Below are 15,707 nucleotides of genomic sequence, written 5' to 3' on the forward strand. Positions count from 1 at the left end.
TCCATAGCATATATAATATATTCTGTTGAGTAAAATTTTAAGACTAATATTTGGTTTTGATTTTTTAAGTTACTCCCTAAAGTCCCAAGCTTATAAAATGAAAAAAATAATATTTTATGAAAAAAATAAAAAAGGGAATATAAAAGCTCCAAAAGCTATGGCATAGACCCAGATTTCAAGTCCATCCATTGTTGCAATGGGTTGAATTTAAAATGTTTCTTATTTAAATTGTGATTCAATCAAAATTACTTTAAATATCTATTATCTATATATACATATATATATATATATATATATATATATATATATATATATATATATATATATATATATACTAATAAGAATCAATAAAGTTAGTTTAACAGAAATTAAAAAATGTTTGTCCATTTATTTGATGAAATAAATCGTTCAAATAAACTTTCAAAAATTGATTTTCTTGGATCCTAAAAATAAATAAAATATAAACATACTAATAAAATTAAATTTTTTGGGTAACTAATTTAATATGAACAAAAGTGTTGCTAGGTAACATTATATTTTCTGGTATGATAAATACAATTAAATGAACACATCGAGCTCGCAAACTTATATATTTCATAAAGGGCAACACGTACGTTGTTGCCAAGAACTTTTATTATTGGGTCTGAAATAGCTTCTTACATCAATACATTATTAGAATTAACCTAAAATAAAAAATAACAAATACTATACCTAACTTTTATTTTTTTTGTCGATATAATAAAGATCAGATCTGATGATATATATGAATTTCTTCACTGCGCCTCATGTCTAGCTTTATCAACAGCCAAGCAGATTTTGAGGGCGTGATTGAAATGACGATTGAGGGCATAGAATGGAGTCTCGTCGTCTCTATCATCTTGAAGTTTATTCTTGCAATCTTCGAGCCCGGTAATTGCCGCCGAGATTTTGAAGTTTACTTCATCACTTTTGTCGGCTTTGCTCACCAAATCCACGCATTCCTTCAATCTGCACAACACATTTTATTATTATCATTGAAGATTGAAATGAAATTTCATTAATTATTATTGAAGATTTGAAGATTGAATTGAAATATGTTTCATGAATGAATGAATGAATGAATTAACCTGGCTTGAATGTTTGTGTAGGTCTCAGCGCAGGGGGTATCACTCAGAGTCGTCTCCTTTTTGCTCTCACGGATCACATTTTCACAGTGTTTCGATGCGTCTTTTAGAACCAAAGTCATTGCCTGATCCCAATCTGTGGCGGTTTTCGTCACTTTCTCGCATCGAACTTTGTCAAAGGCGAGGGCGCAGTAAGCATTATTGCCGCCGCCGCCGCCGGCAGCGGCAGGGGCACCGTCGGCGCCTCCGGCAGCGGGAACGGCGCCGCCGGCGCGGGCACCATCAGCATGGAGGACAAGGGTCCTCAAGGTTAGAAACACCACACACAATGCCACAATGCATCCCTTGGAATTCCCCATTGTTTTATGTTATATTTTCGTTGAGGAAACCGAACACTTTTTTTTTTTTGTTATTCTTATTCTGATAATAAGATATAATAAGATATAAGAGAGTAAGAGACAATGAAAAATATGTTGCGATTGATCTGTTTATATATGCATGGAATTTGTTATACAAAGAGAGAAATTTAAGGATGGCCTCAAATAACAACTGGATGATATTATTTGTTAAATATATACCTCTGATTTGCAGCCACTAACACACCTTTAGCAAAAATAGAATTTGTTTCACACTTGGTGACTTGGACAAAGATAAAAAATACTTTCAACTTATGAAATTTTGTAAAAAATACTTCACACCTTTCAACTTATACGGAACATTAGGTAAACCTTTTTACTATTAGCAATTATAATTTTATGAAAATTTCATAATTTTCAACTTATGAAATTTTTTATGAAACTTTTAAGTTAATGCCAGATGAGGTCCTCCGAGTATAGTGGTTTTGACATGTTTAGTCTTAAATTTTTATATTTATCATTTGTGATCCTTTGACTTTTAAATTTATCCATTTGTTGTCCAAGTTAACCACTCATGATCCTTGAACTTTCGAAACACAACCAACCGTGATTCTCTTGGTTAAAATTTAATAGTTAAAAAATCATGAATGATTAACTTGGACCACACCTCAAATAATAACAATTTAGAAGTCAAATGATATTAACTACACTTTTCAACTTATATGGAGCACCAAGTAACCTTTCATAACCCTTCCAAAAAAAAAAAAAAAGGTAACCTTTCATAGCGCAAATTATATCGTGCACCGCGCGTCAAAATGATGCCGTTTTATTTAATAAAAAGAAACGTAATCTGTTTTGCGCTGTTTCGTGCCGTTCCGCAAAAAGTAACTCTGTTATTCAGTTTCATTTTGTATACACTGTAGTTTCATTTCGATATAACTATAGTTTCATTCAATATTATAACACCCAAATAACTACAGCTTCATTACACAATATACACTCAAAAATGTGAAATGTTATTCAGTTTCATTTTATATACACTGCAGTTTCATTTCAATACACCTACAGTTTCATTTCAATTCAATTGCAGTTTCAGTTGATGATATAAAAATAATACGTAAGGCAGTGTCAGTTTAGATACACTGTAGTTTCATTTCAACACAATTATAGTTTCACTTCAATTGAATTACAGTTTCAGTTGATAATATATAAAATAATGCGTGAGGTAGTATTGGTTTAGATACACTGTAGTGTCAGTGGATAATTAATACACAAAATATGCACGGTCCGTAACCGCGCCCTTTCATAGACGCTCTTGTAATTTTAGTGATTCTTTTTTATTTTTTAGTTTTTGGTATGTCCCTACAACTTTTCATTTACACTACACGAATGGACCAATGCAATGGGGGTGAAATTGGCCTGACCAAATCCCAAGCCCACTACTTTGAAAATCGTCAAAAATTCGATCAAAGAAATTAAATATTATGGGATAGTACTCAAAGCTGCAACTATTAACACCTCTATAGACAATGGAGATATTATGGACATAACTAAAAGAACACTTCAATGTACAGTGGGATAATTTCCAATTGATAAAAGATGGTTATAAAATTCAAATTCATACCACGTAATAGGTTTGTGGCAAAAAATGTCTCTTAACTCTCAATTATAATTAGAGCTCATATAGAAATGATTTTTTAAATAATTAAACTTCATTTTAAAATCTATATTAAAAAAATTGATCATACAAATTAACCCTAACGTTTGAATTGATCGATGAAACATTCTATTCAATTGCATTCTGTACTTTTACAAAATCATATTGAATAGGTAGTTACGTACATACAAATTAAACTTTGTGGTGATATGATGAAAATAGATTAGAAAAAGATTAACGATGATGTTTCTTGATATCTAGATGGAATGATCATCATGTTTATTGAATATAAGCAACTACCACTGTTATATCATCGTACTTGCCGCCGATGGCATGCTCGTCGATTCCGGCGATCCTGGTCGCCGCCGAGAATGGAGTATCGATGTTTCTCTTCCTGGAATTCTTAAGCGCGTACCGTGCAATCTTCCTCGCCAACTTCATCGGCTTCTTGTCGGAGCCCGATCTGTTAACCAAATCTTCCAGTTCGGATTCATGAACGTTGTCGAACAATCCATCCGTCGCCATTACGATGATGTCTCCCGGTTTCACCTTCACCTCGAATTTCTCGGCTGCGGTTGGGTCGCCGCGCGATTTACACAGCTGAACCGGACAGTTGAACCGCGAGTGCTGAGCCGGGGAGGTGTAGACGATTTTCCCGCCGCGTAGGACTGCGAAGCCACTGTCGCCGACGTTGACAGCGATCACGCAGTCGTCAACTAACGTCAAGATACACGCCGTGGAAGAGCCTTGTGCTGTGGTGCCCACGTAGGCTTCGTCGAGGGCTGTCATGGGGTCCACGCGGCCGACTGTGTCTCTTTGATGACGGACGGACAAGACGGCGTTAGACATCAGCTCTCTGGAGTACTCTCCGGCGTCGATGCCCCTCTTTGCCCAGCTGCCGACGCCGTCCGCCACGCCGATCGTCTGCGCCTCCGAACAGACAAAGTGCGAGTCTTCTCCGAGAGGCTTCGCCGGATTGTGTTTGGGTATGTAGAACGCACCGGCGACCATTCTGGTTGTGCGTCACCATGACAAGCCCCTGTCAACTAGGGTTTGGAGATAAGCCCTAGTACTAGCTTTTGATGGATAGATCAAACGCTTTCTTTTCATCGTCACCGTCATGATTGGAATTTGAAAACTGAGCAATCCAAGAAACTAGAATAGGAAGCAATAGTACTGCGTGAGAAGTCGGCTAGAGTATGAGATTCCTGATTTTATATATAGGATTACCGCCAACATAGTCCTAATAGGATTGGGATTAACGCATACTATTTAAACAATCACTAATTAAATGCATATTAGATGTAAAAATTCATATTATATAACTAACTATATTTTTAACGCATTAACCTGTTAATTGTTGTTTGGATCACTTTTATATTAAATATAAATAATCGACCCATTTTACAAGTCAACTTTTAATTAACTCGTACTTAATTTGTCCGGTTTGGTAAAATAGTTAGTCTATTAGTTAATTATGACTTATTTGGTCACTATTAGTTTTTTTATTTGGATAAATAATCAATATGAACGTTTGATTAATTAACAATTTGTAACAACTTATTGCTAAAAAATGTTAAAATTCAAAAAGCAGATCAAATTATTTATATTTTTTTTTCATCAATTTTTTTAAAAAGTTATTTTGTATGTAATCAGCTAACAGCTAATTTACCAAACACTGATTTATAATTAGCTAATATTATCAACTAATCAAACTTACTAACCCAATCAACTAACAGTCATTTACCAAACACCCCCAATATACTCGGCCATCTTAATTAAAAAATGTGTCATATTATCTATAAGGTTACAAGTTCAACTACCAATAGGAACTAGGGTCATAACTCATAAGGCATAGATACATCGTCGAATAGTGATTGCGACCGCCTACGAGATTGAGTAATACCACGGTGCATAATCAATTATGCACCGCGCGTCACACATTATACAAATTCTTCAATAATAATAATAATAATAATAATAATCCAGCAGCTAATCTACGCCGGGGTAAAAAAAAAAGTACTCCGTGGTACTCTTCTCAAACGCAGTCAACTTCTGGTTTTGGAACAGCAACAGCGAAGGGCCGATTTAGAAACTGAATCACATAAGATTAAAATGCATGTCACATGAATAAGCGATAATCCAAGAAAAACCGAAAATCAACCTTACAAATTCATTCGTTAATCATTGTACTCAGGTGGTGACAATACCTCTGATATCGAGAAATTCAGCGAAGTTCTTCTTGCTAGTGATTCAATGAGATTCATATTCATCCACCTGTAAAAGATATCAAGAAGTGAAAAAGTAGTTTTCTTAATTTTTCACTTCATTTTAAGATAACTTGCAAATGCAAAAAAACAACTTACAGTTTCTTAGTAGACTTCAAATCCTCCACCTTTAAATATTGAAACAAAGAAAAGCCATACACATGCATTAGTCGATTCACTATATGAAAATTCGATGCAAAATTAATCAACCTAAACTCTAGCCAAAGAAGGAAAATACTTGGTGTACTCCCATTTTATACTCTCAATTTGTACTCCCTCTCACATATTTTTGATGTAGACATTTTTCTGTGGACCCACATGATGAAAATAACCAATCTTAATTTGCCATCTCAAGGAGTACAAATGAGGGAGTATAATTTGGGAGTGCATGTAGTAGAACTCGCCAAAGAATATGTTGGTGTCCCTTGAAAAGGGCAGTGTCAGGGAATAATGGAATATAGATATAATATTTGGAATCTCTATAGATTAAGCAGTCTTAGGGATTTAGGTAGGTAGGCATATGGAAACTTATTTCCTATTCGTAGTCTTCTACCATGTATTTATAGGGCTTTGTATTCTCTTTTCTAGACAGCATATTCAGAAATATTTTCTTTACTTTCGTAACAGGCAGGATACTGTTAAAACTGCGGGTGTAACCAACCTGAACCTTTTGTTCACGAGCAAAGTCGCTATTTTCCGCACCGAAAGTTGTAGGCAACACCTGAAACATCACATAGGATTAGAGGTAGAAATCATATAACGAGCTAAAACTATAGCAGCTCTTTTGCCAGTACCTCAACGCAGTATTGGATATTGTTTCTAATCAGATGACTTAGGATTTCTGGATAGATAAGTCAAAGAACACTCTCCGACACAAAATGTTGATCAGGACATAAAAATTCAAAATTGATTTCATATGCATGCGTATATAAAGTGATATTACACTTTTAAAAAGGATACTTGGATCAACCAAATCAGCAAGGTTGTCTGGCTGCACCAGAAGGATATACTCTTTACCCTGTAGATATGGTAATGTTAGTTTATTATTCTCCACGACATGTTAGATATCTATGCGTTGCAAAAATTATTTTTTTTAAAAATAGCACATATATATTTGAATCAAAATGTAAATCAACACTTCAACAGAGGTGATGAAAGAAATATAATTATGTAAGAAATGACCTGGGACAATAGCACATCAAGTTTCCAACTCTTCTTCAAGGAAATGAAAACCTCATTCAGATTGGAAGGATATCTTTTAATAAAAATTTAAAAAACAAAAAGAGAGATTAGTCAGGATTTAAGAAAATTTAGACAAACTTGATAATTCAACAGAATTCAGAAACATAAACAAAACAGCTAATAGTAATATGGACAATGTGAGCTACTGAGGCTTTCAGGGAGGTCATGAGGTTGGCAGTGAATTGAAGAGCCATAAAATGTGGTTTTACTACTCAAACAAGTTTTATGTTTCTAAACAGGTTCACTGCTCAAGGAAAAAGAAAAACTACATTGACTTTACTTCTCAAAATTGAAAAGCGCAATATGAATCCAATAATGAGAACACATTTTAATGCCTCCTACATTAAAAATTTAGGTCGACCTTTAAACACTGGTTGCAGTGCCAAAAGTATGAACTCGATATCATATATATGCACAGAGAGAGAGAGAGGGGGGACATACAATTCATCCTTGGGACTTGGTTTTTGAGACTGCTGATGCACATCATTACCACTAGTTTCTTCATGATGCTGACTCCAAAACATCATTTTGTTAGCGTTTTTCAAAACAAAAGAAATAGAGAAATAATTAAGAGTAAAGGTAACACTAATTGGAATCTCATTCATAAAATGTGATCAATTACAGACCTGAAGCAAGGAGTAGATGTTTTTATTAGAATGTTTTGCCAAGACCTATATCAAAGAACCATCTATTAGTTTTGACAATATATCAATTCAAACTCAATGTAGAAATACTAAAAATCAGTCACCTTCTGGATACCCTTTTCGGTGTTTACTGTGCTCATCAGAAGCAAAGGGATATTGCAGCCATATTTTGAATTGAGAGACTACAAGTCAATAACAAGCCATAGATTCAGAATTGAGGGAACTCAAAGATTGTGGTCATTTATTAGGTTGCGTTCAAATATCAGATACACAGGAGCAACATGAGAGAGAAAATATAACCTCAATATTATTGATAATTACATCCAAACATGCCATCTCGTCAGATATTTCATTAGCACATCTGCAAATGAAATAGGGCAGTATAAATGCAAAATACATGGAAGATGCAACAAAACATAAATTGATGACAAAAGGCCTTAAACTGTGGATTAACTAAACTTCCCTATAACTACTAACCATGTATCTAATCCGTGCATTATATCAGGAAAGCTGTGGCGTTAATATAGTCCACAGATCATTAAGTCTATCATCATGCACTAAATAATCAGTATCCCTTAAATCTAAAACAAAATGCTTACTTTGTCTTATTGGAGCCCATATCTGTACCCAAATTACCACTGAAGTTCAAAACAACAAGTTTGTCCAATAGCTGTTTAGTTTCAGAAAGATCTGCAGTAATGAGACAACTAATGACTGAGACTATCATTAGTAAAAAAGAAACAAAAAGGATCAAAAAGCAAGAAAGATCTTACCCTCAGAAAGCGGTTCTAAGTTCTCATAAGGGAGAACAGATACTTTGTCCTTGGTAGCAGCCGTCTTGCATTGGTCAAGGAATTGAACATCCTCTCTTCATATGCATATATGATTCAGAAGAAATAAGAAAAATATGTAAGCCAAGAAACAATATGTCAGTGTCACAAGTACAAATTCATATTCAATAAGAAGATTTTACCAACTCTGATAAAATGCTATCAATTGTGAGAACCATATGTGAATGTCTTTATGTCATTTAGTGAGCTCACAATTTACATTTTAGATAAATTCAGTTCAAAGCACAAATTCCCGAGCTTTTTTAAAAAAAGACACGAGACAGTCTAGTAAGTGGGGAAGAAAAAGGATGTTTTATGCATCAAAATGGGTCATCTCTACAAAAAGGAATACAAATATCACCACACCATTGAAAAACATACAAACAACCATAAGACGAAAGATGAATTTCATAGTATATGAATAACTGAACACACGGAAAACAGTTTCCTAGCAATGTATAGAATATATAACATAAATATACTTATATACACCTTTGCAGCACATACAATATATTTTCACCTAATATTCAACATAAAAGTAGTTTAATTACTACTGAAAGACATAATGGTACCGGGTGCCAGCAGCATTGAGCTTCTTCTGTTCATGAAGGAATGTCTTGGTGATCAAATTGCAGAACAAATAGACAAATTGAACCGAGTCATTGGCCGGTATAGGGTATGTGATCTTCTTATAAGTATCCCAGGGTGTGCTGGAGTCAACCAGCCCGACGATGGGAATCTGCAGCCTAGAAGCCTCCTCAATGACGGAAGATTTCCTGTCAGTGTCGAAAATCACGACGCAATCGGGGGCCTGGACGGAAGTAAGGTTGAACTTCTTCTTGCGGCTTCTGAACTTCCGCGGGCTCGAGCTGTTCGTCAAAAAGCCCCCGAGACGCCAGGAGGTGTCGTTGCGGCAGCCGATGGTCTTCGTCATCTGGTCGATGATGTCGTCGAAGAGCGTGTTGGTGTTGACGAAGATGAAGCGCGCCCTGTCGCGGACGAGGCTGCCGATGAAGTCGCAGGCGCTGCGGAGGCAGATTAGGGTTTTGTCGGAGTCGATGACGGTCATAGCGTTGCGGGAACCGGCGGAGTAGATCTTGAAGTGGTTCTGCGCCACGCGCTTCCCCAGGTGCGCGTTTGTGCTCAGAAGTTTCTGGATTAACGCTGAGTGTATCGTCATTGTTGGACCGCTGTGGAGCTCAGAAATGGCCGGAGAATCGGAGGTTTTTATCACTGCCCGGCCGGAACCGGAGATTTGGAGGGTTTATGTTGCTCTGTTACGCCCAATGAAGAATTACATTGGACGCCCTTGTATTCTTAGTGAATTATGAATTAGCACCTATATGCATTTTAAAAAATCAAGAAATAAAAAATTGCGAATAAAAGAACACGTCGCCTGAGAGATTCGAACTCTCGCGGGGAAACCCCATGTACTTAGCAGGCACACGCCTTAACCACTCGGCCAAAGCGACATTGTTGTTAAGATTCGTGCTCTAAATCTACAGAATATTTCTAAACATAGCAGAAAGCTTGCGAAAATATCGTAAAGCAGAAGCCATTTTCGCATAAATTCCATTCTTTTTTCATCTCTCAGATCTACAAATACTGTTCTGGCGGCGAAGAAACAGTGTAAAAAAAATAAAAAATAAAAAATAAAAAAAAAATCAGGCACAGAGAGAGATGGGAGTGGTGATTATCGACGGGTCAACGGTGCGAAACTTCGTGAACGACGAAGAGGCCTTCAACAAGGCCGTAGACGAGAGGTTCTCGTCGCTGGATCTCAACGACGACGGCGTCCTGTCGCGCTCGGAGCTGCGGAATGCGTTCGAGTCGTTCCGTCTCATCGAGACTCACTTCGGCGTCGACGCCGCCACTCCGCCGGATGAGCTGCCCAAGCTCTACGACTCCATATTCGAGAAGTTCGATTTAGATCAGAGCGGCACCATCGACCGTGACGAGTTCAAGAGCGAGATGAAGAAGATCATGCTCGCCATAGCCGATGGATTCGGATCGTCGCCGATCCAGATGGTGCTTGACGATAGCTTTGGCGATAATAACTTCCTCAAACAAGCCGCCGACCGGGAAGCCGCCCAGTTCTCCGCCTGAACATGGAATCGAATCTGAAACGGTAAAATAACTCCGATCCGGCAGTTTATTCGGCCAATTTTCTTCTTGAAATATCGTGTTTAATAAGTTTTGGTTATCCATTACTGTCACTAAGAATTATGGTGCAAGTTTGATTACAGAAACTTGTCATTCGTGGTATGTTTTAGGATCAATATTGTTGGTATGAAATTATTTCAACCAACCATAGTAGTTCAATTATTGTCAATAAGAAAAGACGAGTAGGATATGAACGATGAAATTATGTGTTTGATGATATGGAAAATGTTCATTCATATCTTCAGCAATATTTGATTCATAGAGAGATTACTTGTCATTTTGAATGCATTAGATAAAACTACTCCTAAAAGATTGAATCTCAACACAACAATAGTATTTAGGATGATGTAAATTACACTGATGCATACAAAGAATCTATCCACCACACTATCGTCAAACTTCTCTCAAATACTGTCCACTGAACTATTGAACTTCTCTCAAATACTGTCCACTGAACTATTGAACTTCTCTCAAATACTGTTCACTGAACTATTGAACTAAACCCGAACTGTTTACTAAATTATTGAGCTAAACCCGAACTGTTTTAGATAAAATTGAAAAGGTTAATAGATAAGGCCACACATATACCAAATCTAAAAGATTAGAATTTGATGATGTATTATCAAGTGAGCTAAAAGTATTATTGCTCAATGGACCCATTTGAATATAATAGAAGATAATATAGAGTGGGATTAGATAATGGTATATACTAGAGAGAGGATGTCCTACGTAATAAAATCATGTGGCGGACATGTTGACAAGATTATCACAATATCACCCCATAAATATTAAGAAACAAAAAACACCCACAAATATTAAGAAACAAAAATATGTATAATTATTGAAAGAGTTAATTTATAGGTGTCAATTCACTTTTAGTACTTTTTTTTCAAAACATCTCCTTTTAATCCTAGTATTATTGTAGCATGATAATTTTTTGTCATCTATCAACAAAATAATTTAAGAAAAGATAAATATAATAAATATAACGGATCAACGCACGTTGTATTAAAAATATCAAAAGGTCTTTGTATTTAATGATATTTCAAAAAAAAAAATGATGAATGATAAAAAAAAATAATCATGTCACAATAATACTATGACCAAAAAAAGATATTTTGATATTAAAAAAAAAAAAAAAAAAAAAAAAAAAAAAAAAGGGAAATGTCACTCATAAATCTCAAACAAAAAATAGAAGTAACTCATTATTGGAAATTGGAATGGAATTGTCAAAATATAAAGGGTGTTGGTATTCTATTATACAACTATGTACATTCGAAACATGGGATGTTTTTAAAAGTTAACCGCGGAACGAAAAACGAAATTAAAAAAAAAAAGAAAAAGAAAAAAAAGACAGATACAAAATGACGTCGTTTTGAGCCCGGGCGCATAATGCATTGTGCACCCTGGTGCACGATATAATTTGCCCACGAACAGTCGTTATATCATGGACCGCGGTGCACGTGCACCGCAGTAAAAAACGGTGCCGTTATAGTTAACGGAGTGTGCATTTTTTGTGTATTAATTACCAACTAAAACTACAGTGTATCTAAACTGACAGTGCCTCACGTATTATTTATATATTATCAAGTGAAATGAAACTGTAGTTGTATTGAAATGAAACTGCAATGTATACAAAATGAAACTGAATAACAATTTCACATATTTGAGTGTATATTACCCAGCGAAACTGTAATTATATCAAAATAATACTGTAGTTGTGTTGAAATGAAACTACAGTGTATATAAAATGAAACTGAATAACATCTCACATATTTGAGTGTATATTGTGTAATGAAGTTGTAGTTATATCAAAATGAAACTGTAGTTGTGTTGAACTGAAACTACAGTGTATACAAAATGAAACTGAATAACAGAGTTACTTTTTTTGCGGAACAGCGAAAAACAGGCGTCGTTTCTTTCATTAAACAAAACGACGTCGTTTTGAAGTTATGCACTGCAGTGCACGATATAATTTGTCATAAGGGTGGGATATACTTATTAAAGTTTTTAATAAGTATATATAACATATATATATATATATATATATATATATATATTTTGCCATAGTGCAGCCGTGATATACTTTTTTTTTTTTTGAAAGCATTTAGATATACTTATTAAAATTTTAAAAAAGTTTTAACATGTAAGCTGTAAATCGGCTCAAAATATGACTTACTTTGAAGCCAAATTAAACAAGCTTTAAAAAGAAAAAAAAAAAAAAAAAAAAAAAAAAAAAAAAAAAAAAAACAGACTTTTAAAAAGATTTTACCAGGTTAGGCCAGTTGTAGCCTCATATCACACTTGAAACTAACAAAAAACCTACGTACATGGAAAACTAGCTTGCGTAAATATCGTAAAGCAGAAGCCATTTCTCGCATAAATTCCATTCTTTTTTCATCTCTCAGATCTACAAATACTGTTCTTCTGGCGGCGAAGAATCAGTGAAAAACAAATAAAAAATAAAAATAAAAACAGGTGGGAATGGTGACTATCAACGGGGCATCGTTGCGAAACTTCGTGAACGACGAAGAGGCCTACAACAAGGCCGCAGACGAGAGGTTCACGGCGCTGGACCTCAACGGCGACGGCGTCCTGTCGCGCGCGGAGCTGCGGAAGGAGTTCGAGGCGTTCCGTCCCGTCGGAACTCACTTCGGCGTCGAGGCCGCCCATCCGCCGGAGGAGCTGCCCAAGCTCTACGACAACATATTCGAGAAGTTCGATTTAGATCAGAGTGGCAGCGTGGACCGTGACGAGTTCAAGAGCGAGATGAAGAAGATCTTGCTGGCCATCGCCGATGGACTCGGATCGGCGTCGATCCAGATGGAGAGCGACGGCAATAATAGCTTACTCACACAAGCCGCCCAGTTCTCCGGCTGAACATGGAACCGTAAAATAACTCCGATCCGATCCGGCCGTTTAGTTTATTCGGCCAATAATTTACTAATTTTAATGTCGTGTTTAATAAGTTTTGGTTATCCATTACTGCAACTAATTAGAGTTATGGTGCAAGTTTGATTACAGAAACTTGTCATTCAATTCATTCGTGGTATGTTAGTTTTAGGATCAATATTGTTGGTATGAAATTATTTCAACCAAACATTGTTCAATGAATGTCAGTAAGAAAAAATACCGACTACAATGAGGGATGAAATTATGTGTTTGATAATATGGAAAATGTTCATTAATATCTTCAGAAATCTTTAATTTATTGAGAGATTACTTTGTTATTCACTCATGATGATGATGATGAAGGGTAATATGCGGGGACTCTCTGAACTTATTTTTGTTTTTATGATTAAAAAACTCACGACCATTACTTTTACGATCCATACAAGAATACTTGTTTTTTAAAGGTCATATATTGTAATTCAATTAGTGTAAATTAAAAATTTTGAATATTTGTAACTTTGTAATTTTACCCGATCTAGTGAAAAGTGATTACCACCATTTTTTTTATTTTTAAAACTCAATATTATTTTATTCTCTCTCGTTGTCTGTGTTTTTTCCCTATTGTGTTTTGGTGTTTTGAAGGAATCAAGGAATGGTGGTGGAGGAACTTATATATGAACAACTCCATGGCCAGATTGTTTAATTTTTAGAGTATTATTAATTAACAGTTTCGATTATTATTAGTTAATGCTTTTGAGCTTTACTTAATCCTAAGTAAAAAAAAAAAAAAAGTAACTTTATTATTCATAGGATCAGTAATTCTTCTCCTCGTAAAAGCTTGTGAATTTTTAACCTCAAAGACTCCACACTCCAATCCAAGAAAATATATAGCTTCAAAAACTCCACACTCCAACCCACCCAACAAAACATAGGGCAATGGATTCGGCCGGGTGCACCTTGCAAGGTGGACCGAAGTCCAAAACAATTCTGCCATTTGAAATAACGGTGCCACACCGCTTCCTCAACCAATGATATAATTTTCAGAGTTCTTTAATTGTGCATATAGAGTTATGAAATTGTAAATATAGAGTCCTGTAATTGTGAATATAGTTCAAAAAAGACAACTACAAGAAATGAAACTTAAAAAAAAAAAAAAAAAAAATAGACAACGGCACTGTTTTGAATATGGGTCCACCCTGGTTCATAACATAATTTACTGGAAAAATGTAAATTACAGGACTCAATATCTTATCGATAGGCTTTGACTCCTTTGAGCATAATCCACCTATGCTGAAAGGATCATTACTTCATTATCAATGAATTTTCCACTCACGCAAATTCATATTACCAACAAAAGACGTACCGGTAGCCGAGATTCTGACTGTCGGGCAAATGGATTCTCTGCCTCTCTCACTGCACAATTGTTCAGACACAAACCCTAATTCTTCTTCTTCTCCCTCACACAACTCCCTCCTTTTGGGCCCTGCAAATGGTTTTGCACCCTCCGGCGACAACTTACGCATTAATCTCCGTCTTGAGCTCCATCACCACGCCTCCAACGATGATCGGAATCCCCTCACCGCCGATACCAACCTCCGCCATAGCCAAGCTTCAGAGTTTTCTGCACAATCATTACAGCAAGGCATAAAACTTGACTCTTCAATCCTCGAAATGGATCGGGGGATTTGTTGCCCGATTTGCAAAGACGAGCTTTTCCTCGATTTGGAATTCAAGGTGCTGCCTTGCAAGCACAAGTTCCACGCAAACTGCATCTCGCGGTGGTTAAAGATAAAGAATTCGTGCCCGATTTGTCGATTCCAGATGCCGATCAAGGTGGATGCAGGGGAGTTTGACAGGCTGGGGTCAGTAGAATCTGAAGAATTTGATGATGAAGAAGAAGAAGAAGAAGATGATTATGAGTTTCCAGGCGCTTGGCATCCACCAATTAGGCGAGTTCCGCGGAGCTATAATCTCTCGGCGATGTTCCCAGTGCTCTTCTGAGTGATGATCGATCTTCTTCGCAGCTCAGTCACATGGCAGAAACACGTAATTTGGTGGAGATTGAGTTCAGACATCTTTTATAATACATACAAGAATACTTGTGTTTTTCAAGTTCATATGTTAGTAATTATCTAAGATTAAATTTCAATTTTGGTCCGATAACTATATAGGTCTTGTTAATTGCAGTTCACAACTTTTAAAAGTGTTAATTTAGTACCTTGAATATGTAATTTCTATCAATTTTGGTCACTCATGCCAAATTGTTGGTCAATTTCCGTCAAAAAACTTACAGCACCAATTAGTGTTTAATATGAGGGGCAAAATGGTCTTTCAAATTGTGGTCTGAATTAAGCAATGTCATTTTTTCCGGCGAAATGTGGCCGGTAATTTAGCTGGAGTAACCAAAATTTATAAAAATTACATAGTCAAGATACTAAATTAACACTTTTGAAAGTCGTGGACTGCAATTAACAGAACCACTATAGTCACATGACCAAAATTATAATTTACTTTGTAATTTAATCAGTGTAAATTGAAAGTTTTGAATATTTA

The 15,707-nt window shown here is 35.8% G+C and overlaps 6 protein-coding genes and 1 non-coding gene across 7 annotated transcripts; 3 read left to right on the forward strand and 4 right to left on the reverse strand.

The window, feature by feature from the left end:
• Positions 1-579: 579 nt before the first annotated feature.
• On the reverse strand, positions 580-1,553 carry LOC109156039. Its single transcript, XM_019303821.1, has 2 exons — positions 1,107-1,553; positions 580-987 (listed from the first exon to the last, which is right to left on the reverse strand). Exons 1-2 carry the CDS (start codon positions 1,460-1,462, stop codon positions 774-776), a joined length of 570 nt encoding a protein of 189 aa, XP_019159366.1. The 5' UTR covers positions 1,463-1,553; the 3' UTR covers positions 580-773.
• A 1,842-nt stretch (positions 1,554-3,395) lies between these two features.
• Positions 3,396-4,127, reverse strand: LOC109155644 (probable protein phosphatase 2C 55). The gene has a single exon (XM_019303268.1). The coding sequence runs from the start codon at positions 4,125-4,127 to the stop codon at positions 3,396-3,398; it is 732 nt and encodes a 243-aa protein (XP_019158813.1).
• A 731-nt stretch (positions 4,128-4,858) lies between these two features.
• LOC109156038 (UTP--glucose-1-phosphate uridylyltransferase) lies at positions 4,859-9,421 on the reverse strand. Its single transcript, XM_019303820.1, has 14 exons — positions 8,672-9,421; positions 8,043-8,137; positions 7,869-7,959; positions 7,570-7,630; positions 7,374-7,451; positions 7,252-7,296; positions 7,067-7,134; positions 6,566-6,638; positions 6,344-6,401; positions 6,178-6,224; positions 6,045-6,104; positions 5,483-5,511; positions 5,327-5,393; positions 4,859-5,211 (listed from the first exon to the last, which is right to left on the reverse strand). Exons 1-14 carry the CDS (start codon positions 9,277-9,279, stop codon positions 5,155-5,157), a joined length of 1,437 nt encoding a protein of 478 aa, XP_019159365.1. The 5' UTR covers positions 9,280-9,421; the 3' UTR covers positions 4,859-5,154.
• A 68-nt stretch (positions 9,422-9,489) lies between these two features.
• On the reverse strand, positions 9,490-9,571 carry TRNAS-GCU. The gene has a single exon. It is a non-coding gene; the product is annotated as a tRNA-Ser (tRNA).
• Positions 9,572-9,585: 14 nt separating this feature from the next.
• LOC109156040 lies at positions 9,586-13,381 on the forward strand. The gene is made up of 2 exons (XM_019303822.1): positions 9,586-10,386; positions 13,327-13,381. The coding sequence occupies exon 1, from the start codon at positions 9,780-9,782 to the stop codon at positions 10,203-10,205; it is 426 nt and encodes a 141-aa protein (XP_019159367.1). The 5' UTR covers positions 9,586-9,779; the 3' UTR covers positions 10,206-10,386; positions 13,327-13,381.
• On the forward strand, positions 12,614-13,320 carry LOC109156041. Its single transcript, XM_019303823.1, has one exon. The coding sequence runs from the start codon at positions 12,747-12,749 to the stop codon at positions 13,140-13,142; it is 396 nt and encodes a 131-aa protein (XP_019159368.1). The 5' UTR covers positions 12,614-12,746; the 3' UTR covers positions 13,143-13,320.
• A 1,165-nt stretch (positions 13,382-14,546) lies between the features above and the next one.
• LOC109155645 (probable E3 ubiquitin-protein ligase RHC2A) lies at positions 14,547-15,155 on the forward strand. Its single transcript, XM_019303269.1, has one exon. It carries the CDS (start codon positions 14,547-14,549, stop codon positions 15,153-15,155), a length of 609 nt encoding a protein of 202 aa, XP_019158814.1.
• The last annotated feature ends 552 nt before the right edge of the window (positions 15,156-15,707 follow it).

The sequence above is a fragment of the Ipomoea nil genome, unplaced genomic scaffold (assembly GCF_001879475.1).
Source record: "Ipomoea nil cultivar Tokyo-kokei standard unplaced genomic scaffold, Asagao_1.1 scaffold2704, whole genome shotgun sequence".
Lineage (NCBI taxonomy): Eukaryota > Viridiplantae > Streptophyta > Magnoliopsida > Solanales > Convolvulaceae > Ipomoea > Ipomoea nil.

Coding starts and splice junctions, on each gene's coding strand:
- LOC109156039 (XM_019303821.1), bottom strand. CDS start 1,462: ATGGGGAATTCCAAGGGATGCATTGTGGCATTGTGTGTGGTGTTTCTA. Junction 988..1,106: donor TACACAAACATTCAAGCCAG/GTTAATTCATTC, acceptor TGTGTTGTGCAG/ATTGAAGGAATGCGTGGATT.
- LOC109155644 (XM_019303268.1), bottom strand. CDS start 4,127: ATGGTCGCCGGTGCGTTCTACATACCCAAACACAATCCGGCGAAGCCT.
- LOC109156038 (XM_019303820.1), bottom strand. CDS start 9,279: ATGACGATACACTCAGCGTTAATCCAGAAACTTCTGAGCACAAACGCG. Junction 7,960..8,042: donor CTTAGAACCGCTTTCTGAGG/GTAAGATCTTTC, acceptor TCATTACTGCAG/ATCTTTCTGAAACTAAACAG. Junction 7,452..7,569: donor TAATTATCAATAATATTGAG/GTTATATTTTCT, acceptor ATTGACTTGTAG/TCTCTCAATTCAAAATATGG.
- LOC109156040 (XM_019303822.1), top strand. CDS start 9,780: ATGGGAGTGGTGATTATCGACGGGTCAACGGTGCGAAACTTCGTGAAC.
- LOC109156041 (XM_019303823.1), top strand. CDS start 12,747: ATGGTGACTATCAACGGGGCATCGTTGCGAAACTTCGTGAACGACGAA.
- LOC109155645 (XM_019303269.1), top strand. CDS start 14,547: ATGGATTCTCTGCCTCTCTCACTGCACAATTGTTCAGACACAAACCCT.